We start from the raw sequence: 27,747 nt of genomic DNA, 5'->3' as shown, positions 1-27,747 counted from the left end.
CTGCCAAGGTCCATCTCGTATATTTATTTAAATCAATCTCTTTCCATACACATCTGCCCCTGCGATCATATTTCTCTTTCTAATCCTTGGCCAGGCTTGTTCTGAAACTTTTTTCCTTCTTGCACCTGGCCCTGTCTTTCCTCGTTCCAGAGTTGTATTTCTATTTCATGTTCCTGTTCTTCCACAGTGGAAGAAGACACAAGGCCGGACACGCAGAAGGAGACCATGGAGAGAGTCCTCATTCACCTGGTCTTGCTCTACACCTCCACTTTCTCAGGTAGGTATCCAACTTCTTCTGGGACTTGGGCTTCCAACCAGCCTGGTCTCCTCTCTAGGAAATAAACCTCAGCACTGCACACAGGCCATGCTCAAAAATCTTTTAACTCTCTTCACTGGCCCTGAAATGGAAAGCCGACATGGTTATTCTCACTCATGCGAGACTTTTAGGGTGGACTTATTAAAAATTTCCCACTCGGTGCAGGAGGTTGCTCTGGTTTTCTGAATATTACAAAATTCTCCTCAACATATCAGTATCGATTCTTGCACTAAAGTAAAATGTAGATAAATGTGCAGCCCAGCATTTTTGGGAGGGGTGGAAAGTGGCTGGAGGACAGACAGACTATATTTGTATTTGCAGGACAATCTTGTGTGGGTATCTTATGAGGGAGGGTAGCAGTGTTTGGGGAAGAGAGTTCTGAAGGTTTAGGGAGGGAAGAGCCCTGTGTGTATGTATGTGGGGGGGGGGGAGGGGGAATGTGAGGGGGTGTGGGGGTGTTGGAAGGACTTGTGAGCACTAGGCACTGAAGCTTTGAGTTCTTCTCACCACAGCAGGAAGGGCAGTAATGTGAAATGTCTAAATACATTGTACAGTTACAGTTAATTATAGTCAAAGTTGCTTTTATTCCACAAACACCTTATAAGTTCTAAGCAGATGAAATTAGGAATAAACTACTAGATCTTCAAAACATTTCTACACTTTTATTTTTTTGGGACATTATTTATTAAATATCCAAAAAAGCATATGACATCACTTTTCTACATAATCACCCTGTTTTGTTGGTTTTTTTTTTTTTGCAATACATTTTTTCCAGCATCCTACTAACTCTTAATGCCATCAGAAAAGAATGTTTTTTTGTTGAGCGTGAAAATATGAAAGGGTGGAAATGTTTTGAAGAATCCTCGTATATCTGGGATCATTAAACTAAACTTATACCGCATCTACTCTATGAAGATAGAGCTCGGCACGGTTTACAAAAAATTTAAAAAAAAAGAAAATATAATAAGAATTAGTGATTATATAGAGAGCAGCGAAATTTACATTTTTGAAAATAGCCAGGTTTTCAGATGCTTTCGAAATAATTGGAAAGAGCCCAAGTTACGCAGCTGGACAGGAAAATTATTCCAAAGCTCAGTAATTTTAAAGTAAAGAGATTTCCCTAATTTTCCAATATAGATAACGCCTTTTAACGAGGGGAAAGATCATTTAAGCTTTTGGATAGATCTGGTAATATCAGGTCTCACAGAGTTGCAAGATAGTGGAATTAAAGGAGGAAGATCTGAAATGTTCAAATAAACCCTAGAGATTCCTGGGAGCCAGTGAAGTTTAACAGACATGTTAAGCTAGAACAAATTTATGAAATAAGTAATTTTTAACTGCCTTCTTGTAACTATCGAAAATAAACAAGGATCTAATCCCCCCAAAGAGGAAGCTATAGATGAAAGCAGAGACACAATAAAGGTTCCCATTCTCTCCCTTTAATCTCAAGTGAAAAGTGAATTCAAAGGACATAATTTGAGGTTGCAAGAAGGAAGATTCAGGAACAATGTTAGGAAATTCTTTTTCACAGAGAGGGTGGTAGATGCCTGGAAAGACCTCCCGAGGGAAGCGAGAGAGAGTAAAACGGTGACAGAATTCAAAAAAAGCGAGGGATAAACTTAGAGGATCTCTAATTAGAAAACAAAGAATGTAAATTAAAGAGTTAAGGCCAGTTCTGGACAGACTTGTGTCCCATATTTTTTATCTTATTGGAAGTCGACTCTGATCTCAGCAATTTGGCTTCTGCTGTATTTCTAAACTCCAAATGTGGGCATTGTCCATCCAAATGAAATTGAACGCTGCTAAAACCAAATTGTTTTGGGTTTAGAAAAACTTCCTACTTCTCTTATACTGAATACAGATATCTCATTGCACGTAGATTTTTCCTCTAGAGTATTGGGTATCATCCTTGATTCATCACTTTCATTTCACGAACAGATAAATTCTTTGACAAAAAAAAGTGTTTTTTTAGTCTACGTATGTTGAGAAAAGTTAGAACATTTTTCACTATTGGTACAATCTACAGGGCTTGCCCAGCTAGACTATTGTAATTCAGTCTATTTAGGCATTAAGCATTAAGTCTATAACGACCAGCTGATACAAAATACGGCAGCTAAGCTTATATTCAGGAAGCGAAAGTACAATCATGTTTCTCCTTTGTTGAGAAAGCTTCACTGGCTTCCAGTCCGCTTCAGGATTCAATTCAAATGTGCATGTATTATCTTTAAGCTTCTCTATGGAATATTTGACCCTTTAGTTCCCTTATATTGGAACCCCTTCAGATCTTGTCATTTGAGGAATACACAGAGATATAAACTATCTTTCCTTTCTTTTAAGGGTATTAAGTCTATAGGAAAGCTTAGTCAATCTTTTGCCTTCAAGCTGGTAGAGTTGTGGAATGGACTTCCTGACTCCATTATTAATAATAATAATAATAATAATAATAACAGCTTATATACCGCAATACCGTGAAGTTCTATGCGGTTTACAAAGATTAAGCAAAGGTACAAATTGATTGACTTTAAGAGGGGAGGAAGAAAGGGTTAATAGGACAGGAAATCCATTTTTGAGGAGAGAGTGATCAATAGAACAAGTGAATCGCTATAGAGGGGAGAGAGAAGAGAGGATCAGTTGTCTAGATACTTTAGGAACAGGTGTGTTTTCAGACGTTTCCTAAATTCCTCATAAGTAGTGGGCGAAAGCAATTGTTCTAGGTCTTTACCCCATGATGCTGCTTGGTGCGAGAGAAGATGTTCATGGTGGTTTTTCAGTTTACAACCTCTCACTGGGGGGGAAACAAAGTTGGAATGTGAGCTTCTCTTGTGTCTGTTGGCTGAGAAGACAAAAAGGTCAGTTATATATTTAGGGGCTTTGAAGCAGAAACAGGCAAATTGAAACTTTACGCGGGCCTCCATTGGCAGCCAATGCAGCTGCCGGTAGTAGGGTGTCACGTGGTCAAACTTCCTCAGTCCAAAGATCAGTTTGACCGCTGCATTTTGCATCAATTGTAAACGCTGCGTGTTCTTTTGGGAAATTGCTAAATAGGCGATGTTACAGTAGTCAAGTAGACTCAGTACGAGGGATTGGACTAGGGTTCTGAATGCCGCTGTATCGACTGATAGGCCAGCTACAACAATTTCATAAAGCCCTGAAAACTCTGCTGTTTGTACAAAACTTAAATGGCTTAACTAAAGTATCAAATCCAGCTTTTTTTCTCTATGTTCTCTTTCTTATGTACTCTAGTCTTAATTGCATGTGAACTGAGTCGAGCTCCGTTGGGAGATAACCCGGTATATAAATTGAAGACTAGATTAGATTAGATATGTGATGATTTGGTGTTGGATGGGCTGTGGAGAGCATCGATGGGAGCTCCACTAACTTGGAGCATGAGGAAGTTACAGGGAAATACTTTTAAAACCAATAGGAGGAAATATTTTTCACTCAGAGAATGGTTAAGCTCTGGAACGCATTGCCAGAGGTTGTGGTAAGAGTAGATAGTGTAGAACATAAAAATTGTCTTACTGGGTCAGACCAATGGTCCATAAAGCCCAATATCCTGTCTTCACAGTGGCCAATCCAGGTTACAGGTACCTGGCAAAGACCCACGCTACCAACCCAGGACAAGCATTGGTTCCCCCCTGTCTGTCTCAATAGAACATGTCCAAACATTTTTTTAAAGAAAGCAAAAAAATTGACCCTGAATGATCCACAGAGAGTAAAAAGTCCAAGAGAAACCAAAGCAACACAAAATCCTGAGTGGAGTAGAACTCCGTCAAAAATTACAAAGACTAGGGGACACTCGGTGAAGTTACTGGGAAATACTTTTAAAACCAATAGGGGGAAATATTTTTGCACTCAGAGAATACGTAGTTAAGCTCTGAAACACGTTGCCAGAGGATGTGTGGTAAGAGCTGTTAATGAAGCTGGTTTTAAAAAAGGTTTGAGAGAAACCAAAGAAACACTGTGGAGAGACGATGTTCCTGAAAAGGACTTTATTATTAAAAGATTATATTAAAAAAATCAACATAGCAATCTACAGACAAACCTTTAGGACCTAGTTCACTGGGAGCGTTGGACCCAACACGGTCTGTATTTCGACAAGAGAGTCTTCCTCAGGGGTCCCTGCTAATCCTAGAGTGGAGAATATGTGGAAAAGCTAAACAATCCAAAAGTAACGATGTGTAGAAGCTCTGTATAAACCGCGATGCAAAAACAAAATTCAGCGAACTAGGTCCTAAAGGTTTGTCTGTGGATTGCTATGTTGATTTTTTAGATATAATCCTTTAACAATAAAATCCATTTCAGGAACATCGTCTCTCCACGGTGTTTCTTTGGTTTCTCTCAAACCTTTCTTAAAACCAGCTACGCTATCCGTTCTTACCACATCCTCTGGCAACGTGTTCCAGAGTAAAAAAAATGTTTCCTCCTATTGGTTATAAAAGTATTCCCCTGTAACTTCATCGAGTGTCCCCTAATCTTAGCACTTTTTGATGGAGCGAAAAATCGACCCACTTGTACCCGTTCTACTCTGCTCGGGATTTTGTTGACTTCAATCCTATCTCCCTTCAGCCGTCTCTTTTCCAAGCTGAAGAGCCCAAAACTTTTTAGTCTTTCCTCATACGAGAGGAGTTCCAACTCCTTTATCATCTTGGTCGCTCTTCTTTGAACCTTTTCTAGCGCTGCTATATCTTTCTTGAGATAAAGAGACCAGAATTGAATGCAATACTCCAGGTGAGATTGCACTATGGAGCGATACAGGGGCATTATAACATTCTTAGTCTTGTTTATCAACTCTTTTTTAATAATTGGAGGTGGTTGATCCAGAATCTATCCCTATCCCTTTCCTGGTCCAGTCTCTCTCTCTACTCCCTCTCTTCCCCTCCCCCCTTCAGTGTAGCATCTCCCCCCCCCCTCCCCTCACACACTGCTGGTCCTCCACATGAATCCCACTTCCTTAAAGTCTGCCCACAAGAAAGGCCACACTAGCCAAAGAAGCAGGTTTCTTTCTGCCATCTATGGAGGGCTGGTAGCGATGCTGGACTCTAGGTGAAGTGAAGCTGGTGCAACGTCAGGACCCAGGTGTATGTGGGGGCCCTTGGCATTTTGCTGTGCTCGCTCAGTGGTAGCTACACTCTTGTCCCCGTCTCTCCCCATTCTGAAGCTGTACCCCTAGAGATCCTTTCAGACACTGGTGCAACACTGGAGGACTTTGAATTGGCAGCTTCGGTTCTCTTATTTTAAAATCAGAAATTCAGTTTTCCTTCCTTTAAGAGGCAGAAACATGCTAAAACTTTGAGGTGATGGGATTCGTGATTAAGGGATAGCTGCCGAGTAGGGAGAAGAAAAAGGAGGCTGCTGGATATAGATATACACAGCACAGCGGCAATAGATATTTAGATGTGACGGGTGCATGCCCTGAAGAGCACAGAGTCAAATGATCAGAGCCAATGGGAGAAAAGGGACTAGAAGAAGCAGATTTGAACCCTGCCCCTCCTTCTCAGTCTATTACTCTCTAACACTAGGGAGATAGGAAGAGAAGGGGAAGCTCTCATCCCAGGCCAGTCAGAGTTTCAGAAGAGACACAAAGAAGGCATGAGGCAGATTTGCACACCGTGAAAACCCTCAGGCAAATCTATCATATGCATATTCATGTGGTTCTCCTGAAACCCCGACTGGCTGGAGAACCCCACTGGATCACACTCCCTCCTTGTAAAAGGCTGGAGCATCCTCCCTCTGACAGGTCTGTCTCTTCATCTGCAGGTTCCTTGTGCATTAGTCAAGAGGAACATCTCATCAACCACCTCTTCGAAGAGCGCGGGTACAACAAAGACGTCCGTCCAGTGAAAAGCCAGGATGAAGCAGTGGATGTGTACCTGGCTCTGACCCTTTCTAACCTCATCTCTCTAGTAAGCCTGGCTCTGGTGTAGTCTCTCTGTAGAAATTGCTTCATCTCAACATCTATGCTCTGTTCTACTGATACCTCCTAAGCTGTTGACTATATAGCTGCTCTCAAGCAGCATCTCTAGATGCAGACACAAACCCTTCAGCCCCATGCACGTCTCTTCCTCATCACATTCGGTTTACATCCATCACACATTGGGTTCAGGCTGGATGCACAGGAGAGCAGGGCTGCAGCAGTGCCCTCTTGAATGTGGCTTGGACATCCCAAAAGTTAGTCCTGGTTCTGAGAATAGATTTGAAAAACCAGAAACAAAAACAGAGAGCATAGCATGCAACGGCTGCCAATGACACGCTTCTAACCATTCTCAATTTGGTGTTATTGCAGAAAGAGATTGATGAAACCCTCACAGCGAACCTCTGGATTGAGCATGTAAGTTTTTCAGAGCTCCACGTGCTGTTTAGTCCATGTATGGCTGGGAGTGACAGAAGCAACGATATATATTGAAAAGTACTGTAACATGAAATGACTTGCTTTGTTTTATGGAGACACGGCGTGAGCAGGTGGACGTGGGCAGATTGAATCAGACTGCCCCCCGGTGGCAAACAGAAGCGAGTGACATTTTTATCGAAATCGGATTAATGGCTTATCTGAGTTTGGGGAAGCGAGGGGTACACATGAATGTAATCCTGCTTGAACTAAAGGTTGTAGAGGCCCCTTTTTGTGAAAGTTTACCTGACAACACAAACCAATTACTGTATTTCAAAACACGTTTTCCCTGGTTTTCTCAAATTTTGATTTTTGTTACTTGCTTCCCTTTGCCATTAGAGGGCAGTGTTATCCTTCAGAATGAGTACATAGGGCACACGAAAGAGAGCGCCTTGAGAGTGTTTCATGCCTCAGGAAAAACAGTACCCATGGCCTGTCATCTCCAATCAGTTGGGTTATTGATCAGCTTCCAGGTACCAACATCAGGTCACCCAGTTACAATATAAATTCCATTACAGACGACCAAACTTTCAATCATGTCTTTGAAAAAGTATCGCCTTAGCAGATTCAGCGCAATTTTATATAGTAAGTGTTCATGCGCTGATTAAATAGCCTTCCTGGGTCAGACCAATGGGGACACCGTCTAAAGCGCAGAGGACATTGGTGCGCTGACAATCCCGCCCCAACATTTGCTTAGAGGACAAATGCACGCCGCCACTTCCGCAGGTTTGAGGCCTTCCTGTTTGTGTTCTGAAGGGGTGTGTGGGCCCCCCCCACCCACTACACTTACAACTCCTCGTGCTCCCGTTGGAGGGGGGTTGGGGAGGAACCCCTCCAGAACACTAAAAACTCCCATTCTCCTTCCCATTTTCGCTGTTTGGGAGTTTTCAGTGTAGTGGGGGGGAGGTCCCCCCCCACACCCTCCCCTCCGAGCGCAAAGGGGAAGGCCTGAAAGCGGCGGTGCACATTTGTCCTTCACGCAAATGTTGGAGCGGGATTGTCTGTGCGCCAATGTCCTGCGCGCTTTTGACGGGTCACCGACCAATGGTCCATCTAGCCCAGTATCTCGTCTTCACGGAGATCAATCCAAGCCAGAAGTACCTGGAAAACCCCCAAACTGCAGCAACGTTCCATGTCATCGATCCAGGGCAAGCAGCGGCATTCCCCTTGTCTATGTCATCAAGCAGTAACACCCGTCACATATCCAGCCCCAGAAACCTTTGTTCTCTGTTAAAACAACACAAACACAGGGTGACGCGCGAACACCATCCATTCTCTTAAAATCCCCAATCAGCTCTTTCCTGGCCCTCTCCGAGTCATCCTTGGCCTAAAAACTGAAGAGAAGTAATGTTTTTTTGCTTCTGGGGGGTTTGATCCCTCATCCTATGGTGGCTCGTGAAGCCTCGAGTCTGAAGGAGTAGGAAGAAGTGTCTCAGTGAGGGCTGTTTGATACCAGAAGGCCTCACAAAACATGCTGAAATTGTGACCACAGTATAATGTAGCTACTGTGTATGCATTTCTCTCAGCTCAGGAGCTGGTGCAAATACACACCTTTGAAGTGTACATGTAGCTATATACTTTATAACCTATGCGTGGACTTCACAACTCTGTTCACACACTGGCCATAGTATGTCTAAACATGCTTACATGTGGGTCACATAGAAATACATGCAGATTGTAACTCATGGAGTAATATTAGAAGTCTTTTTATTTCACATGAAAAATCCTTTGTGAAATTACTTTGTATGGGAGTAATTTTCGTAGCAGAATACATGTGTAAAACGCTGCTTATAAATTTACCCCCTGTGTAATCATTTGCACGGGGACAGGAATGAGTACCTGTTTAAGAGCTGAATTTGGGTATAGAATGTGCACCCGCTGATGAGCTGTGATCACCCACTGGATTGCATCCTCGTGCTGCAGCAGCAGGAAGGGTCTTCGTAAAGCATCATCGCCTGCTGCTTTTAATCGTGTGTTAGCAGTTGACCTTCTCTGCTGCTTTGGCACAGGGAGGCAACTCCTTTTGCCTCTGGTCGCCATTTGGCTGTGCCGGAGTTGACCCACTAAAATGATCGAAGCAAAAAGAAGACTGCGGAAGCAATGTCCGTGATGCAGGATTTTAATTCAATCAAAATCACACAATAGAATCCACATATGCATGGAAAGTTAAAGAGCCAACGCGGTCTGTGTTTCGACAAACCATCTTCTGACGCTCAGCTAAGGCTACCCTTTCTCACATGGAAGTTTGGACATGTTGGAAATGATACGAACAGGATTTTTTTCTGTAGTTTTGTTCTATATCCACATTTTTTTATCATTGAACTTATCATTTTAGGACCCCTGAGGAAGACGGTTTGTCGAAACAAGGACCGTGTCGGGTCTTTAACTTTCTATTGTTATGATACATTTTGACTGACTGAATTAAAATCCTGCATCATGGACATTGCTTCCACAGTCTTCTTTTCGCTTTTTGGTTGCAACCCCTTCACTTCAGAACTGTTGGGTTCTTCTTTTTCTATTGCAGTTGAGAAACGTGATGTGGTCTGGGTCAGGACTAAAGCTTTTCTTTGGGTTTTTCCTTTGTATAGGGTTGGTTTGACAATAGACTGGAATGGAATACATCCGAGTTCAGTGACATTTCCGTCATTCGCCTTCCACCTTCCATGGTCTGGCAACCCAAGATCATCTTGGAGAACAAGTGAGAAGAGATCTCTTTCCCATCATTTACCCCTAACAACTGCCTGGCTGAGATACCCCTAGACCACAAACCTATCAGTCCATCACAGGCCCTCCTGGATCCTGGTATCACACGTACCCTAAGTCAAGTGCAATGATGATACTCTACTACTACTGTTAATTCTTTCTATAGCACTACCAGAGAGTCACAAAGGAGGCAGTTCCTGCTCGAAGGAGCTTACAATCTAAACAGAGAAGACAGACAAACAGGATGCCAGGGTGGGGGACACAGTTAGGGGGTTTGGTTAATCAGCTGGCTAGGATGGTGAGCACTGGGAAGGAGCATGTTGGACAAAGTCTGGAATTGGCAGTGGAGGAGAAGGGTAACGTTAAGAATGACTTATCTGAGGAACAGAGTTCTCTGGGAGGTGTGTAAGGAGAGAGAAGCGAGGAGAGATATTGAGGGGCAGCAGAAGGTCAGCAATAGGAACTTGAACTGTATACGATGGAAGATAGGGAGCCAGTGAAGTGACTTAAGGAGTGTAGCGAGGTTGGTAGAAGATGAGTCGTGCAACAGACTGCAGCCAAGAGATGGCCCTCCCTGGGTTCTCTGAAGGCTTCCTCCACAGCAACTCCAACCTTAGCTCATCAAAGAAGCGGAACCAAACGTGGATCTGGTACACAGTAGCCCATAATCCTGCCACTCAGTTGGTAGATTAGCTGCTTTATTTCTGCAATAAAATCTCTGAGCCATCGGGCTCAGCTCAGTGCTAAATTAGACCCAAATGTTTAGTCCCAACCCTTATCTGGGCACTGGCAGCCCTTGGGAGTTACCTGAGCCCTTCCAATACTCAGAGGCAGGGGCTGGTTAGCTTCTTGTTTAACTGAGAGCAGCCTTTGTTCTGTTCTAAATTAACCAGAGAGTTATCTAGTTATTACCACTGAATCTTGGCGGTGCCTGGGTAATTTTTGGTTCTGTCCCGCATAGGCACCATTGCAAATCCTGGTTGGACCTGGAGCAGGTGCTGTGTGGGCAGGAGTTGGACCTATCCAGATAACTCCTGAATATCAACCCCTTTATTATTTATTGCCATTTTATGTATTCGTGGAATTTAAAAGTAAAATAAGGCCTTGTAATGTGCTCCATAAAAGTGAAAAGCTGGCAACGTTATTTTTGCCAAAGTCATTTCCAAGAAGGTTTCAAGTCCCCTCACAGACAAGAGTGTATGGCACTCGTGGCATTTTAATAGGCTTTTTGTCTCTTTCTCTTGCCCAGTAACGATGGTACTTTCGAGGTGGCCTATTACTGCAATGTGCTGGTGAGCAATGATGGCTACGTGTACTGGCTGCCCCCTGCCATCTTCCGCAGTGCCTGTCCCATCAACGTTAACTTCTTCCCTTTCGACTGGCAGAACTGCTCCCTGAAGTTCAGGTAAGGGCCCTGCTGCTCAGCTTCAGACATTGTGGTACCAGCCCATTCAACAGCTGATCAGGACTGGCCTCTGGTTCACGAATGGCAGTAAATATTGGCAGATGAAGACCAGACACGGACGACGGTTCTTGGAACTGAGTCCTTTGCTCTTAGAGACTCTTCGGCAATCCATTTCCAGGTTTGTGGAGCCAGCTAAAGCAAAGCACTTAACCAGCGATGGGGCACTACATAAAGACAGAACTGATTTTCAAGTGGTCCTACTTATCTAATCTAATCAATAATCTTATATTCCGCTGCTTTTCAATTCAGATTCAGAGCAGATTACAACAAGAGAAACTCTACATTAAGGGGAGCACATATACTTATAAAAAGTTAAAATCAAGAGTAACGTTTATCAACAAAGAAAAGCTTTACAAAAAATCATATATTTATTTATTTTAAAATTTTCTATCAACTAAGCGGGTAACAGTCTTCTTATTTGTAAAGGAAGACTGTTCCACGGCTGAACAGCCTGATAAGAAAATGATCATACCAGTTGACTCTTCCTAATTACTCTAAAAACAGTTGGAAACCGAAGTTTAAAACTATAGTTACTCCGTAGAATAAAATTAGCTGGAACACGTAAAAGAGATGTTAATTGTTTTGGAGCCTTAAGATACCTTCAACTTAATCCTGTATCTAATCGTAAGCCATGCAATTGATGTAAGAGCGGTGAAACCCTTTCAAATTTTCTAGACAAAAAGATCAGTCTAGCAGTTTATGTGGTGAACTTGACTGGTTAAGTGTTGGAAGTTGGCCCAGTGATGACTCCGCCCTTGGAACATCCTGAAAATAGCTGATTTTTGAGCTCACCAATGAGTGGACATTTTCAGTACCTCTCTGGTTGAGTGCTTAAGTGCCCCAACGAGTGACTTAACCAGTCAGCAGCTGTTTCTGGCCAGTTAAATCATTCTGAATATCAACCAGATAACTACTATGCTCCTAAAGTAAGATGAATTTTAGGCTTCTCAGGAATCTAATTTTGGAGGTCCACAATTTATAAACACCTAGAAATGGAAGCTCTAAACATAAGTAGAAGAAAAAGGAAGTGCTGGTTACCGTGGTAGTGGTAGTGAAAGTGAGAGGAAGATAGTAGGTTGATATGAAAGGATCATAAGAATAGCCTTACTGGGTCAAACCAAAGGTCCATCAAGCCCAGTAGCCCATTCTCACGGTGGCTATTCCAGCTCCCTAGAACCTGGCCAAAACCCAAGGAGTAGTAACATTCCATGCTACTGATCCAGTGCTAGCAGTGGCTTCCCCCATGTCTTTCTCAATAACAGACTATGGACTTTTCCTCCAGGAACTTGTCCAAACCTTTTTTAAAACCAGCTACATTAAACCATTCTTACCACAACCTCTGGCAATGCGTTCCAGAGCTTAACTATTCTCTGAGTAAAAAAATATTTCCTCTTATTGGTTTTAAAAGTATTTCCCCGTTGGGAAGCATGCAGTGCATTTTTCCAAGCCCTCTGCATGTTTCCCTGTTGTCTACATATGTGTGTCTCTTGTCTGGAAGGGAAAGGATGGGGATAGTTTGAATGGAAGAGTAGCCAAACAGGTTCAAAAGGAATAATGAGATGATGTCTGATAAAACATTTAACCATTAAATATCACTATGTCAACATTCTTTCAAAAGATGGATGTTACAGTTTAACCATAAGGTTCGACAGTCCCAAGCCAAACAGGTATCACTGTGCTTCTTCACCACTAGGAGGCAGTACACATACCAACCAGTAGTAACCAAATGGTACAGTTACCAGGTATCACAGAAGGAAGCAGTGAGAGCTATTGTATATGGTTCATTTATTAAGCCAGCCAAGAAGGTTTAAGGAGTGGAAAACACAACGGACTATATGTCATGCAGGTTTGTTGTCCATAACTGGCTATTAGATGCGATGTATCTTTGTGTGTGTATGTATAACTGAAAAAGGAGGTAGAGGGGTAGCTTGAAAGCACTACCTGGAGGATTGGGTCATTTTTGGAGGGACTTTATTGCTCTGGACTCCCCAGTCCGATCTGGCTGACATAAGCTTGAAGACCCCATTTGTCCTAAATAACATCTCACTAGAGTCCGTTTCCACCTTAAAAATTCTTGATGATAAACTACTGTTCCACGAACATATCAATAATATAGTCAAAATATGTTTAATACGATCAATCGCCAAATTTCTTGAGCCCAAATCGATTAATATTCTGATACATTCACTGATTATAGCTAAAATGGATTACTGCAACTCACTACTACTTAACATCTCCCAAAAAGAAGACTTCAACTTATCCAAAATACAGCTATTAAACTAATATATAACGCTAAGAAATATGACCACGTCACGCCATTATTGATCGATTCTCACTGGCTCCCTATCAATCATCGCATCCTTTTTAAGCTCATGCTGCTAATATTTAAAACCCTAACCTATAATGAACCTCAATTCATAGCCAGAATGTTAACACCCCATAAGACAATACGTCCACTCAGGTCATCCTTCCAAAATCTCTTATCTATACCCTCTTTGAAAATAGTAGGCACGAGAAGATCCGATATGTTCTCTGTAATGGGCCCCCAATGGTGGAATTCATTACCACATTATATTAAAAATGAAAAAGACCTCTCCTCCTTTAAAAAATCGTTAAAATCTTATCTTTTTAAAGATGCTTATAATACTTGAACTTTAAATTTGCTTAATATTTTTAAATTTTAACTCTCCCATTTCCTTTTGTTCTTTTCCTTTTTTGTTTTTCTTCTAAATAGAATTGTAACTTTTCCCCCCCCCCTTCCTCCCAACTCAAGTTTGTCTTGTCTCTAAGAATTTTGGCATTTGGTTTGTCCTTTTTGTAATTCACACTTTTCTTTTAATAATTTTGTACATCGCTTAGCAAACCAATTAAGCGATCCATCAAATTCTAATGAACTTGTAACTTGTTGAACGTGAGGTCTTTTCTCTGGATTTTCTCCCTGGTTCAATCTGATCCAATTACGGAGAGTTCCTTTGCCCCCCAGACAGATGGACAGACATCGTCAATCCCCTGTGTCTAACTCCATTGAGTTGAAAAGAACAAAAAGTGAGACGGAGATTTGTTTTGTAGCTTGAACTAAAGAGATTTCCTTGTATGGTTTCTTCTTCTGTGTCCAGTTCTTTGACGTATAATGCAAAGGAGATCACGATGCATCTGAAGAGGGATATTGAACCTGAAACAGGCAAGGAATACCCCGTGGAATGGATAATCATCGACCCGGAAGGCTTCACTGGTAGGTCCTCCTTCCTCTCCCTTTGCCTTTTCTTTGCGATTTTTAGCCTGTGCTGATCTCGTATTCAGGAAGCTTTATCGACACAATAAATTGGGAATGTGTTGCATAATGAAAAGTGGTAAAAATATAAAAAGAGAAATACATTATGGCATGAGACTAACAACACAATCAAATTACAAGCTATAGAAAGGAAAATTTTAAAAAAAACCTAACAACTGTTCCTGGATTTTGAAGAAATGGGGTTTTTTTTAAACTAATCAGCTGGTGGCATTCCGTAGTTTATGCCTAGATTATCCCAATCAAAGGCCGTATCCGCTGAATTCCTGGTTCTATGCGGCTGGATATCATTTATCCAACTCCATGCATTCATAAGTTGAACCACATAAAGATAGGACTGTGTTTTATGTGATTGGCCCAGAATCTGGGTACCAGGGGCTGCTGAGCGCAAAATCTTTCACTCCGCCCAGGCAGAGCTAATTTACATTTTCAAATGTCAATGCCTCTGTTCACTGCATCTATATCCACTGGTGTAGTAAGGGAAGGGGGAGGGGGTCCTCTCTGCCGCCCCTCCTTCCTGATCCCCCCTGCTGTGCAAGTGCGCTAGAGAGCTGCACGGGAACGGGGATGACGGGAATCCCGCAGGTTCGCCTCCGTGGGTCGCGGGGTTCCTGTGGGGTTGGATGCGAGGCTCGTCTTCTCCCTACCTGCCCTACCGCAGCACACAGCCGATCGGAACGGAAGTCTTCCACGATGTCAGCGCTGATGTCGGAGGAAGGGCTTAAGCAAAGCCCTCCCTCCCTCCGACTTCTACCAGAGCCTTTAATTCAGTAGCATAATTAAATGAAATAACTATTTCTGTAGTTTATAGGGACTGGTGGGGACGGAGGGGATTCCTCACGGGGACGGATGGGGACGGAGAGGATTCCTCGCGGGGATGAGTGGGGACGGAGGGATTCTTTGCGGGGAAGGGTGGGGACGGGTGGGATTCCTCACGGGGATGGGTGGGATTTCTGTCCCCACGCAACTCTCTAAAGTGCGCCCCTTTCATTTTTCCTGCGCGAACAACATTACGAACTTGCTGCCTGCGTCATGCCGCCTCTCTCTGATGTCACTTCTGGGTCCTGTGCTTAGGACGTGGCATCAGAGGGATAGACGACGCGAAGTGGGCAGCGAGTTTGTAATGTTGCTCACACCTGGAAAATTAAAAAAAGGCACGAGGGGCGGGGGCGCCACTTACTCTCGCTAAGCCACTGTCTATATCTCTCTACAGAAAATGGTGAATGGGAGATTATTCACAAGCCAGCCCGAAAAAATATTGACAAGAGTGTGTCCCCCGAGAGCACCAAGTACCAGGATATAACGTTCTATCTGATCATCAAACGCAAACCTCTCTTCTATATCATCAACATCATTATCCCTTGTGTGCTCATCTCCTTCATGGTCAACATGGTCTTTTATTTGCCAGCAGACAGTAAGTTCCTTCTTGCATCCTCTTATGACCCTCTGTTTTCCTAGCAAAACTCTTTGGGATCTTCCCAGTGGAATTTTACTGACATGACACCTGCTTTTCATCCTCAGGCGGAGAGAAGATGACGCTCTCCATATCGGTCTTGCTGGCCCAGGCTGTTTTCCTGCTGCTCATTTCGCAGCGGCTGCCGGCAACTTCTCTCGCAATTCCTCTCATTGGAAAGTAAGTGCTCCCGGCTGTCAAATGCAAGTCCTTGCTGGAAAAGGGCATTTGCGCTTCTGGGCTATTTTTCTTATACTCACATTCTTCATGCCTGAGTTGCTGTTATTTCTTGAGAGTTTGCATATTGTCAGATGTGGTAATCCGCTGCAGGCTGTGCCCTACCCTGTTCCCTGAGAAATGTGCAGACCAGGAGACACGAATGGAGGGGGGGGGAATCTCCTTTTTTCTAACTGCCTTGCAAATTGCAAAGGGGACATGGCAGGAATGCAGTTGGGGGGATGTGTTTTCATCTGAATTGGAACAGCAGATCGCCGTGAAATTTCTTTGTTTTGAAAAGCAAACACAATTTTGCTCCTCTTTCATTTATTGCCACCAGCAACAGTCATCTATCTTGTCTTCCTCTACTGCCCTTCCCCCTCCCAGGCCCTCTTTGCATTGGATTACTCCAGGCCTGGATGCCTAAAAGCTCAGCCCCTGGTCCCCCCAACCTCCGTTTTTAGTCTCAGCTAAGATGCTGCAGTCTGGAGGTTAAAAGTTGAGTTAGTCCCTTGCATAAGAAGAAATGGTTGAATAACACACTCTTAATACTTTGTCACAATGAAGATTCTTCACTAGCGGTTGCTTCAAAAACATATATTGCAGCCATTTGCATAAAGTAAAATAAAGCTGCTTTATTCTTATCACAGGCAAGAAACCTCTACTTTCAGTATCACCAGTCAACCACCAAAGTTGAGCAGAGCGTCTATTGCAGTCATATATTGAAGTTGTGACTGTTTCCCAAAATCCGCTGCCATTCAGACGGCTCCCAAACTTCCATCCATTTTAACAACGCTCTTTGAGCTCCCTACAAGGAAGATCGTTTCGCCGAACTCCAACGGCTGCGGCAGGGGAATGAAGACGAGCCAAACACTGACAAAACTTTCATGGCAGCCTTGTCTTCATTCCCCTGCCGCAGCCGTTGGAGTTCGGCGAAACGATCTTCCTTGTAGGGAGCTGGAAGAGCGTTGTTAAAATGGATGGAAGTTTGGGAGCCGTCTGAATGCAGCGGATTTTGGGAAACAGTCACAACTTCAATATATGACTGCAATAGACGCTCTGCTCAACTTTGGTGGTTGACTGGTGATACTGAGAGTAGAGGTTTTTTGCCTGTGATAAGAATAAAGCAGCTTTATTTTACTTTAAGCAAATCGCTGCAATTAATGTTTTTGAAGCAACCACTAGTGAAGAAGCCTTCAATGTAACAAAGTCTATGCATATTGATTAAGAGCGTGTTATTGAGGGAGATAGCCAAGGCCTGGGAGCCAAATCCTGGTCTCCTTGCATTGAGGTGCAGTGGCTGTGGATCTGAACCAAAGACAGGAGACCTCCCCCTGGGCTGGAGCAAGTTTTCCCTCCAAGGGATGTATCCTTCCATTTTGTCAGTCAGGAAGGAAGACAGAGCTCCTGTTCTGGAATCTGTGAGGATAAACTTCCCTCCCCAAAAAAAACAAAAAAAAAACTTCTTCATTCTGGTAGAGCAACTGAAGGTTCCAGCGTTGATTTACAAACAGAACCTTAATGGTCTCTACACTTGGGAAAATGCTGTAAAGCTTTTGGGCCTCTTTGACTAATAAGTTTCCCCATCCACACAGAATGGAAAAGGCTTCGGATGAAACCTGTGGTATTGAATTCAGTCCTGGAATCCCCCCTTGCCAATCAGATTTTCAGGATAAACTTGATTTGCGTACACTGCCTCCGTGTTATGCAAATTTCTTTCATGCGTATTCATTATGGATATCCTGAAAACCTGACTGGCATGAGGGGACTCCAGGACCGAGGTGAGAAACACTGTTCCAGGTCAGACAACAAACAGTTAATATACACTGTTTTCTGGTCTTCCAGGTACCTAATGTTTATCATGCTGCTGGTCACAGTAGTGGTTGTGAGCTGTGTTATTGTGCTGAACATTCATTTCCGGACCCCCAGCACACACATGATGTCTCGGTGGCTCAAAGAGGTAGGTTCACGGACAGAAATACTGATCACGCCTGTCTGAGAGAAGACTTTATCTGCAGATTTTGCTGGCAGGTTGCTGTCATGTGACTGGGCCGAGGGGTTGAACCAAACACAACATGGTTAAAACGTTTCTTAAATACAGGTCTTTCCCCAAATCTCCCCCTGGACTCCATAGATCTTCCAGGTCCCTCCCGACTCCGCATTGGCCCTCTGGGTCTTCCAGTAGCTCCTAATACCATCACAAGTCTCTCCACCAGTCACCACCAGCCCCGCTGGTCACTCCGCCGGTTGCTTGCCAGACCTTTTGGCCAGCATTCTCCTGGATCTGTCAGACTGCTTACTCTGGGCTCCTCTGGCAGCTTCCAGTGCCATCACCGGTCTCTCCGCCGGTTGCCACCAGCCTTGCCAGTCCCTCCGCTGGTTGCTTGGCAGAACCCCTCAACCTTGGACCTTTCTGGCTGCTTCTGGCTACCACCAGTCCCTATGATCTCTGGCCTCTTAGGCCTCCCACTCCCTGGAACTTCACCAGTCCCACCACCGATCGTCAAGCCAAAGCCCCACCTGGGCTCCAGGCTCTGCCGCACCCTCTGGCTACTCCTTCTTCCAAGCCCTTCTAACAGTTGCTCAGTCATCTTATACTGAATACATGCACTGAGAACTCCTTCCAGCCAGTCTCTCTCTCTCTGAGGGCTATTTCCAACTCTTCTCAGCTGTTCCCTGTAAGACCCCTTCTTTCTCTACCCCATTCCTGTATGCTCAGAAAAGAGCAACTGTTTTTTCCAGCTCTCTGCCTGGGAACTGTCCTTTTAGCATCACAGCTTACTCAGAGTGAGTGGACTACTCCCAGCAGCCTTTTCAGGTTGTTATGCAGATTAGCTCCTGTCTCCTGCTCAGGCTCCCTCCGCTGGCAGTGACAGGTACTCCACCCTGTCACACAGGTACAAGCACAAGTATCCAGTTTCTAACTGGCTATTGCTGTATTCCAGATCATTTTACCTCAGGGATTCCTGAGCCCAGCCTCATGCTGGGGTTTCTGTAGCTCTGAGCAGCTCAAGGATCAGGAACTTCAGCCAGACCTGAAACTCGGAGCTCTGACTATGTCCTGGTGATTAAAGATGGTCAGTTGTATCTGGGAATGTTCATCTTTGTTTTCCCCTTATGGGAGCAATATTGTTCAGAGTGAGAGCTCTTGGCAAAGAATGCACACTGTATGAAAATCGTGAACAAGCTTCCCTGGTAGTTTGTGCATTTCACTTTTGGGCAAGAGTGTATATTGTTTGCAAAAGAAATGCGCTCTGTGCATATAATGCGCTCTGTTATCAGCAAACAAAAAACGCACAAAATGTCCTATTTTTCCTTTGCTAATGACATCTTCAGCAGTGATGAGTCACATCACAAGATCAGCTGCGCAGTTATCGGATAAAAGCACTTCCGAAGAAAACATTCAAGCTGTGCAGTCCTTTGCATTCAAGACATCATTTGACCGTGTAACTGTCAGGTGATGCCAGTTCAAAAAAAATCAACATCTTTAAGATGAGGATGGGAGTAAATGACTGTTTAATGTAATAATTGTAGAGTTATTAGTGCTTTCTAGGCAGTATTTTATGATTTACCAATTGTATTGCACTGTCAAAGTTTGAAAATCAATAAAGATTTAAACAAAAATAAAAAATCAACATCTTAAGCACTGGGTGGAACTCAGGGAGTGATGCGCTAACAATTAGCATTTACACATTTAAAAAAATGACCACAAAAGAGAGGGCACCCAGGCTCCAGTTCTCTAAACGGGGTCGAAAACACTGGCGCATAGCACATGTCAGCCATTTATGGGCATCTTAACCATAGAAACATAGAAACAGACGGCAGATAAGGGCCACGGCCCATCTAGTCTGCCCACCCCAATGACCCTCCCCTACCTTTCTCTGTGAATAGATCCCACGTGTCTATCCCATTTGGCCTTAAAATCAGGCACGCTGCTGGCCTCAATAATCTGAAGTGGAAGACTATTCCAGCGATCAACCACCCTTTCAGTGAAAAAGAATTTCCTGGTGTCCCCATGCAGTTTCCCGCCCCTGATTTTCCACGGATGCCCCCTTGTTGCCGCGAGACCCTTGAAAAAGAAGATATCTTCTTCCACCTCGATGCGGCCCGTGAGATACTTGAATGTCTCGATCATGTCACCCCTCTCTCTGCATTCCTCGAGTGAGTACAGCTGCAACTTATCGTACGGGAGATTCTTGAGTCCCGAGACCATCCTGGTGGCCATTCTCTGGACCGACTCCAGTCTCAGCACATCCTTACGGTAATGCGGCCTCCAGAATTGCACACAGATTTCCAGGTGGGGCTTCACCATGCAGCTATACAATGGCATAATGACTTCAGGCTTACAGCTGACAAAACTCCTGCATATGCAACCTATGATTTGCCTTGCCTTGGATGAAGCTTGCTCCACTTGATTGGCAGTCTTCATGTTCTCACTGACGATCACCCCTAAGTCTCGTTCTGCTTCAGTTCTTGTTAGGATCTCGCCTTTAAGGGTGTAAGTCTTGCATGGATTTTGGCTGCCCAGGTGCATGACTTTGCATTTTTTGGCATTGAAGCTGAGTTGCCAGGACCTAGACCAGCGCTCCAGTAGGAGTAGGTCGTGCATCATGTTGTCGGACATTGAATTTATGTCTGTTGTGCTTTTGCCCACTACATTGCTTAGTTTGGCGTCATCGGTTAATAATGTTATTTTACCTCGGAGCTCCTCTGCCAAGTCTCTTATAAAGATGTTGAATAGGATCGGGCCCAGGACCGAGCCCTGCGGCACTCCACTGATTACCTCCATCATTTCGGAGGGGTTGCCGTTCACCACTACCCTCTGAAGCCTACCTCCAAGCCAGTTCCCAACCCATTTCGTCAATGTGTCGCCCAATCCTATAGAACGCATCTTGCTCAGCAACCTGCGGTGTGGTACGCTATCGCACCCTATTTAAGCCAGAGTTTTCTTGGCCTAAATACAGACGCCTAAGTCCAAAATGCGCAAAGCACCCCTAACCACGCCTACTTTCTGGCACTATGCACCTACCATCCAATTAATTATATTTGAAGCCAATTATGAGATGCTAATTGCTTATCAGTGCCGATTAAGCTTTTTAAATAACTAAGTTAGGGCCTAGATCAGCTAGGCTTGTGAACCAAGGCACCCAACTTTAGGCCCCTTTTGCGGAATCTGTGCACAGTGTCCGTGAGTGGCGGAAGTTGTTGCGTGTCGCCAGCTGCTTCTGTGCCCCCGATGCAGCCATGTTGGGCACTGATTAAAGCTACTTTTGTTCGTCTGGTCTGCTTCTTGTCTTCTTTTCACGTTGCATCTAGTCGTCCAGCTGCCTTGTTGTTTCCTCACCTCGGATTTTCAGGAGATCCGCAATGAATATGCATGGAATAGATTTGCATATCGATGAGGCAGTGTATGCAAATCAGTCTCAGAAATACTCATTGTGGCTATCCTGAAACCTGATCGCTGTACAGGTTTTTTTAAAATCACTTTTTTTACTCCATTAATTTTGTTTGTGGACAATTTTTTTTCTCTCTCCTCCCCATGGTCCTAGCTGTTCTTGTGCAAGTTGCCTCGTATTTTGCGTATGTCGCAGCCAGCGGAGAGTGAGCCGGAACCCTGGAACAGCATCTTACTACGCCGCAGTAGTTCCGTGGGTTACATCGTCAAGGCAGAGGAATATTTCTCCGTGAAGTCACGCAGTGAGCTCATGTTTGAAAAGCAGTCAGAGCGCCACGGGCTGGCCAGCAGAGTCACACCCGCACGTAAGGACGTGAGCCACAGTCTAAAGCAGGGCTTCTCAATCCAGTCCTCGGGGCACTCGGGGCACACCCAACCAGTTGGGTTTTCAGGATTTCCACAATGGCTATTACCAAGAAGGCAGTGAAAGCAATGTACATTCATTGTGGATATCCTGAAAATCTGACTGGCTGTTAACCACTGATCTGAAATGCCATCTGAATTTATTCCCTCGTCGAATGAAAATTTTCATCTGGCATAAAATTTTGGCAAAAAAAAATATGGGGTCGATATTCAGCCGTGCCAGTAAGTGGCTGACACTAACTGGCTGAGTTGCCACTCTACCCCGCTCCTCGGCCAGCCGCCAACTTAGTTGGTTAAGAAATAACTGGTTAGCTGTGATACTCGGCAGCATTACGGTAACCAGGCAGATGCCTCTCCTGCCCAGTTAAAACTTCTAAAATCAACCCCTTTAATTTTAAATATCTCTATGTGTGTTACAGTGGCTCATATGAGGCAATTTTCAAAAGTACCCAATGAATGAAAAGTCCAAGCACACTTTTAGCCATAGGATCAAACTCTGTGAATGCCATTGGGTGCTGCTGGTAGAGAATGACACGGTGACAAAATTCATCACCGTTCCCGTCCCCACGGATAACCGCAGGAAACCATCTTCATGTCATTCTTTAAGGAAAGAGGGAAGAATCCAAGTATGAATGGCCACAACCACTTACCCGCAAGCTTTGCTTTGAAGAATGCTGGTGTAGAAGGACTGAGGTTGAAACAGACACTACAGAATGACAGTCTCTGGTATCCAGAGCAGATATTGTGATGTCATAATGCCTCATTCCACCAGTGCCTAAGAGCCAATCACATCAGTGATGTCACAATGGCTTCATTATCCTTGGCTCCCATAAGAATCCAAGTATGAATGGCCACAACCACTGACCCGCAAGCTTTGCTTTGAAGAATGATGGTGCAGAAGGACAGAGGATGAAATAGACACTAGAAAATGACATGGGATTATTTCCCGCGGTTATCCGCGGGGACGGGAACGGTGATGAATTTTGTCACCGTGTCATTCTCGTACTGAGCACCCCCAGTCTGGAGCAAGCTCTTTCACTGTGTCCAGGGAGGGCTCATTTGAATAGGTTTTGGCACCCCCAACGTTGGCACCTCTGCTTTTTGCCCACAGGACTTTTTAGCAGTTCTTCCTTTGAAAACGACCCTGGGAAAAAGGAGCTCCAGAGGCCGATTTTTATTTTTCCCATTACTCTTGAAAACCATGTGAAAAGATTTGAAAATAATCTACGCATGTAATTTCTCGCCCTTGATATAAACACCATCCCGGGCCCACCTGGCTAAAAGTACCCTCTCCTGCCCACTTAAATCACTTTGAAAATTGGAAAAAGTTTAGGAAAATGCCCCCCCCCCCATGAAAGCCACAAACTCCACCTGACAGCAATGTGATTTTAGTCCCTCTTGACTCCAGAGCTCTTTCTTAGAGGTGAGAACTTTCCTGGGGAAGGACTGTGTTGAAATTAGCTCTTTTCTTTGGCTTGATTCATTAAAAAAAGCAAAGTCCCTCTATTTCTCTTGACAGAGGCAAATCCCCAGGATGCAGACGATATCCAGGAACAGCTGTACAACGAGATTAAGCCCGCCATAGATGGGACCAACTTCATCATTAAGCACATGCGAGACAAAAACGACTACAATGAGGTTGGTGGGGGCTATGAATTTCCTCTCAGGGGTGGGGTGGTTTAGCATTGGAAGCGTAGGGAGAAATGGTGTGGCTCTGAGCCTTAGACAGAGGCAGTGGTGTAGTGAAGGTGGGGGCCCCCCTTCCCTTCACCACAGCAAGCAATAAGAACTTCAATGTGCTCCTCGCAACCCGTTGATGTCACTTCCTGTGCCTAGCCCCCAGAACTGACGTCAGCAGGAGGGACAACGCGGTCGCGAGGAGCACGTTCAAAACTAGACAAACGGGGCCGCCTGAATTCATTGATAGACTTTTAATATCCCTCACTTCTCAACGAATTCTCCGGTCATCTAATCATAATCTGCGAACAATGATCCATACGAGGCGCAATAATATTTTCTCTGTTACTGCCCCCACGCTCTGGAATTCAGCAGCGGCTTATTTACGAGAGATTTACACGTTAGATCATTTCAAGACCAGCTTAAAAGCAATGCTTTTTAAGGACACCTTAATTGATCACTAGCCCAGTTTCCGTGGCAATTATAGCAGTTCAGATTAAAATCTTAGGACCCCTCGTCCTCAGGACCTTTCGTCGTTTTCCTTAATTGTTCTTTTCTCTCAACTTATTGTAGTTCTACCCTTTCCTTTTGTGTCAGTTTGATATGTGAGTCTTTGTACTTGTCTCTACTGGATATTAATTAACTATTCATTTTAATGTTTCTGTATTACCCTGTTTTTGCTTTTTATAGTTGTAAAGCCATTTTGTAATTTTGAAAAGGCGGGATAACTAATTTTTAATAAACTTGAAACTTGAGCACGTTAAAATTGTTGCTCGCAGCGGTGAGCAACTAGAGCTACGGGGGATGGGAAGTGAGGAGGGGCAGACTCCCCCCCCCCCTCACTACCCTCCCCTTACAATGCCACTGGAAATGGGAAACAGGTGATAGGAATCTGCATTCCTCTACTGCAGCCAGGACTGATTACAATAGAAAAGGGATATTTGGGTTGATCGATCCAGCTCGCACCTTTTCTCAGTTACATTCTGGTGCTCAAGACAACAAAAGCCAAAAGAAAACCCAGCAATCCACAGCGATGTGGATGCTCGAAATGATGATTATAAAAACAAGGTAGGGAGAACGAGAGAGAGTGGTAGAAAACTGGAAAGCTCTTCCAGAGTCTGTCATAGGGGAAAACACCCTCCAGGGATTCAAGACAAAGTTAGACAGGTTCCTGCTGAACCAGAACGTACGCAGGTAGGGCTAGTCTCAGTTAGGGCAATGGTCTTTGACCTGGGGGCCACCGTGTGAGCGGACTGCTGGCAATTCTTATGTTCTTATGTTTATAGTCCACACATAATTGTCCTACCAGACCCTACACGGTCCGTGTTTCGGTGAACACGTCTTCCTCAGGGGTCCTATAAGAAATAGGTGTATAACAGGGATCTCAAAGTCCCTCCTTGAGGGCCGCAATCCAGTCGGGTTTTCAGGATTCCCCCAATGAATATGCATTGAAAGCAGTGCACGCACATAGATCTCATGCATATTCATTGGGGAAATCCTGAAAACCCGACTGGATTGCGGCCCTCAAGGAGGGACTTTGAGACCCCTGGTGTATAAGGATATAAATGAGAAATTCTGGATTGAATAAAAGTGACTGCGGTGCCAACCTTGATTGAAATGTGAAAGAGGTGCCAAATGTAAGTGGCGGTGGGCGGATGAAGAATGTGAGGCTAGATCCCAAAGCAGCCAAGCTAAGGGGCCCTTTTTCGAAATCACATGAGGTGTTAATATGGGAAGAATGCATTCAAGCATTTTGCCATTAACTTTTATTATTTGGGAGGGAGGGGGGTGTTAGAGGCAAAGAATGGGCACGGAAGCGCTGTGAAGCGCACTGGTGAATAAAGCTGGCTCTCGCCCCCCCTAAACAGAAGGCGGAAAGGAGTCCCGAGTTCCTTTGGTCAGTGACATTAGCACAGTCCGAAAAAGAAATCATTGAAAAAGACCAAATAGCTTTTCATGTGAAGATGCACGAAACCCATTCAAAAGGTTTTTTTTAAACACTATTTATTAAATATCTCAAAAGCAAATTACATCACTTTCCCATGTAATCACCCTGTTTTGCGATACATTTTTCCCATCGTCCTAACACACCTTCTTTCCACTTCTTCCGCCAAAATCTGAAAGTGCAGAAACATTTTGAAGAAGCCTCATATTAGTGTAGCTTCGTAAAAGTACTTCGTTTGTAGCTAGTGGCTTCTGATGGAAAGGCTTGTGTTTGGCTACCATGATCCAGTGAAAGCCACTGAACAAGCCTACACTGTAGATTAGAAGATTTACACCATATTCTCACTCCTGTCTCATGTCAGCTCTTTCCTTTTGCTTTAATTTCCACCCCTTTCTTCTACTCTCTCATCTCCGTGTCCATTTTTCTCGTTTCTGCTTTCCTCTCTCTCGTCTCTCCTTTCCTCAGACACGTGACATGTCTCCTTCTCTCTCTTGCTTCCAGGAGAAGGATAACTGGAATCGAGTCGCCAGAACAGTTGATCGCCTCTGTTTGTTTTTGGTGACCCCTGTGATGGTTCTGGGAACCATGTGGATCTTCCTCCAGGGCAGCTACAACCACCCTCCTCCGTTGCCATTTGCTGGGGACCCTTTTGACTATGTTGAGGAGCACAAGCGCTACCTTTAGGGTTCCGTAAACTCTTAGGCTAAGGATTTAGACACCCTCAGAAACAGACTAGGAGCAGGATGAGGTCAGCAACTTTATCTTTTTTAAAAAGTCATTCTTGGATCCTGTGTTTATCCGGTTGAATGGTACCAAGTGTGATAGGTTCTGTTTAAAACTGGACTCTTCCTTAGCTAATGTTCTTTTGTATTTTTATTCATTTGATATGGGAAACAAGTAAGTTATATGACCCAGGGATAATCTAACAGGGAAGGGGCTGAAACAAGGCAAGGTAGGGCCAGATTTTAGGCCAGGTTGGAGGTGTAGGAACATCAGCACATGTTGGCCCTAACCCCATCTTGCTCTAACTGAAGACTGTTCCGGAAACTGAATCTAACATGGACTGGAACGGTGATAATTTCTTCTAGTTCCCAAACTGAGAAGACGGATGATGACGAGTGATTCAGAGAATCTCGTGGACATAGTGAAAAATTGGAATAACATAATAATAAAAATAATAACTTTATTTTTATATACTGCAATACCACAAGTAGTTCAGAGCAGTTTACAGAGGAAGAGACTGTACATAGACAGCGAAATACAAACAACTTTTGAACTTATGTTAGCATGTTAAGATTAATCTAGTTTATTTGGGAGTGTTTTAGGAATGCATCAAGGCAGAAATGGAGTCAGAGAAATTTATCAAAGAGATAAGTTTTGATTGACTTCCTGAAAATTTGATAATAAAGTGCGTTTGAAATAAAGTTGGTTAAATGTTTGTTCCATTTGCCTGCTTGGAATGATAGTGTTGCAGCCCTTCAAGGATGGGAAGGCGAACAGGTAAGCACTGGAAATTCGAAATGGTGATACAGATAGATTGGGGATAGATGGTCTTTGCATGTGGGACCGAGGGACACATTGTCCTGCACCCCCTGGGAGTCACACACTTCCTGTGGCTGAGTAGTCTGGAGCTGTGGCCGTAGAAAGATTGGTGAGCACTGGACTAGAATAAAGCAAGACCTTTCATCTATTTGGAGGAGGCAGGACATGTACTGGACTCACACATCCTGGTGGCCTCAGTGGCAATATGTACATTTTCCCAAAATTGGGGGCTAAAGACTGGTATCATGGTAACATCAAGATCACCAGTGTAGTTCACACCCACTGACCCTGTGTTTCCATGCCTAACGGCCAGCTGCGTTTCCACTGGGACTCTTCCTATAGTAGGGGGAATGGTCTCCACATGGCTAGAGACTCAGTACCAGAGAGGCTCTCCTTCTGGGTCATAGGTTGTCCCGTATACAGGAAACATATCAAGATGTATTTGGAACTTGTTTTTAATCAAAACAGTGATGCTTAGCACAACTGGAACACTCTTTATATCTTTGCACCAGTGGCATAGCTGAAGGTGGGCCTGGGTGAGTACAGGCCCACCCTGCTTGGTGGCCAATGAGACCCCCAAAACGCTTCAGCGGTGGCCACCATGCTCCGTTGTCTCCCTCTCCTCCATCCCAGGACCTGGCAAATGCCCTTCCCTGCCGCTCTACCTCAGAACTGTCACTGGCTGTAGCTGTCTGCAGTCAGCTCTGCCATGTCCTACCCTTGTTGATGTCACTTCCTATTTCCTCTCTACAGGAATACATTGGTTCTGAGGCAGAGCAGGGGGTGGGGGGGAAGTTACCGGATATGGGGACAGAGAAGAGGAGAGAGACGCAGGACAAAAGTGTGGGGGAGTTTTGGAAGGGTTACACCACTGCTTTCCATTACATTTTCTTGGTATCTGATGGCATTAGCCAGTTCCTGTTCGTCCTGTGTTG

The 27,747-nt window shown here is 44.3% G+C and overlaps 1 protein-coding gene across 1 annotated transcript; it reads left to right on the top strand.

Moving 5' to 3' along the window:
• The first annotated feature begins 151 nt into the window (after positions 1–151).
• Positions 152–27,276, top strand: CHRND (cholinergic receptor nicotinic delta subunit). The gene is made up of 12 exons (XM_033959148.1): positions 152–277; positions 6,077–6,222; positions 6,603–6,647; positions 9,293–9,402; positions 10,657–10,812; positions 13,989–14,104; positions 15,375–15,575; positions 15,683–15,794; positions 17,676–17,790; positions 21,380–21,590; positions 23,168–23,286; positions 25,772–27,276. Exons 1-12 carry the CDS (start codon positions 226–228, stop codon positions 25,952–25,954), a joined length of 1,566 nt encoding a protein of 521 aa, XP_033815039.1. The 5' UTR covers positions 152–225; the 3' UTR covers positions 25,955–27,276.
• The last annotated feature ends 471 nt before the right edge of the window (positions 27,277–27,747 follow it).

The sequence above is a fragment of the Geotrypetes seraphini genome, chromosome 9 (genome assembly GCF_902459505.1).
Source record: "Geotrypetes seraphini chromosome 9, aGeoSer1.1, whole genome shotgun sequence".
Taxonomy (NCBI): Eukaryota; Metazoa; Chordata; class Amphibia; order Gymnophiona; family Dermophiidae; genus Geotrypetes; species Geotrypetes seraphini.
This window is presented reverse-complemented; position numbering and strand designations above follow the sequence as displayed.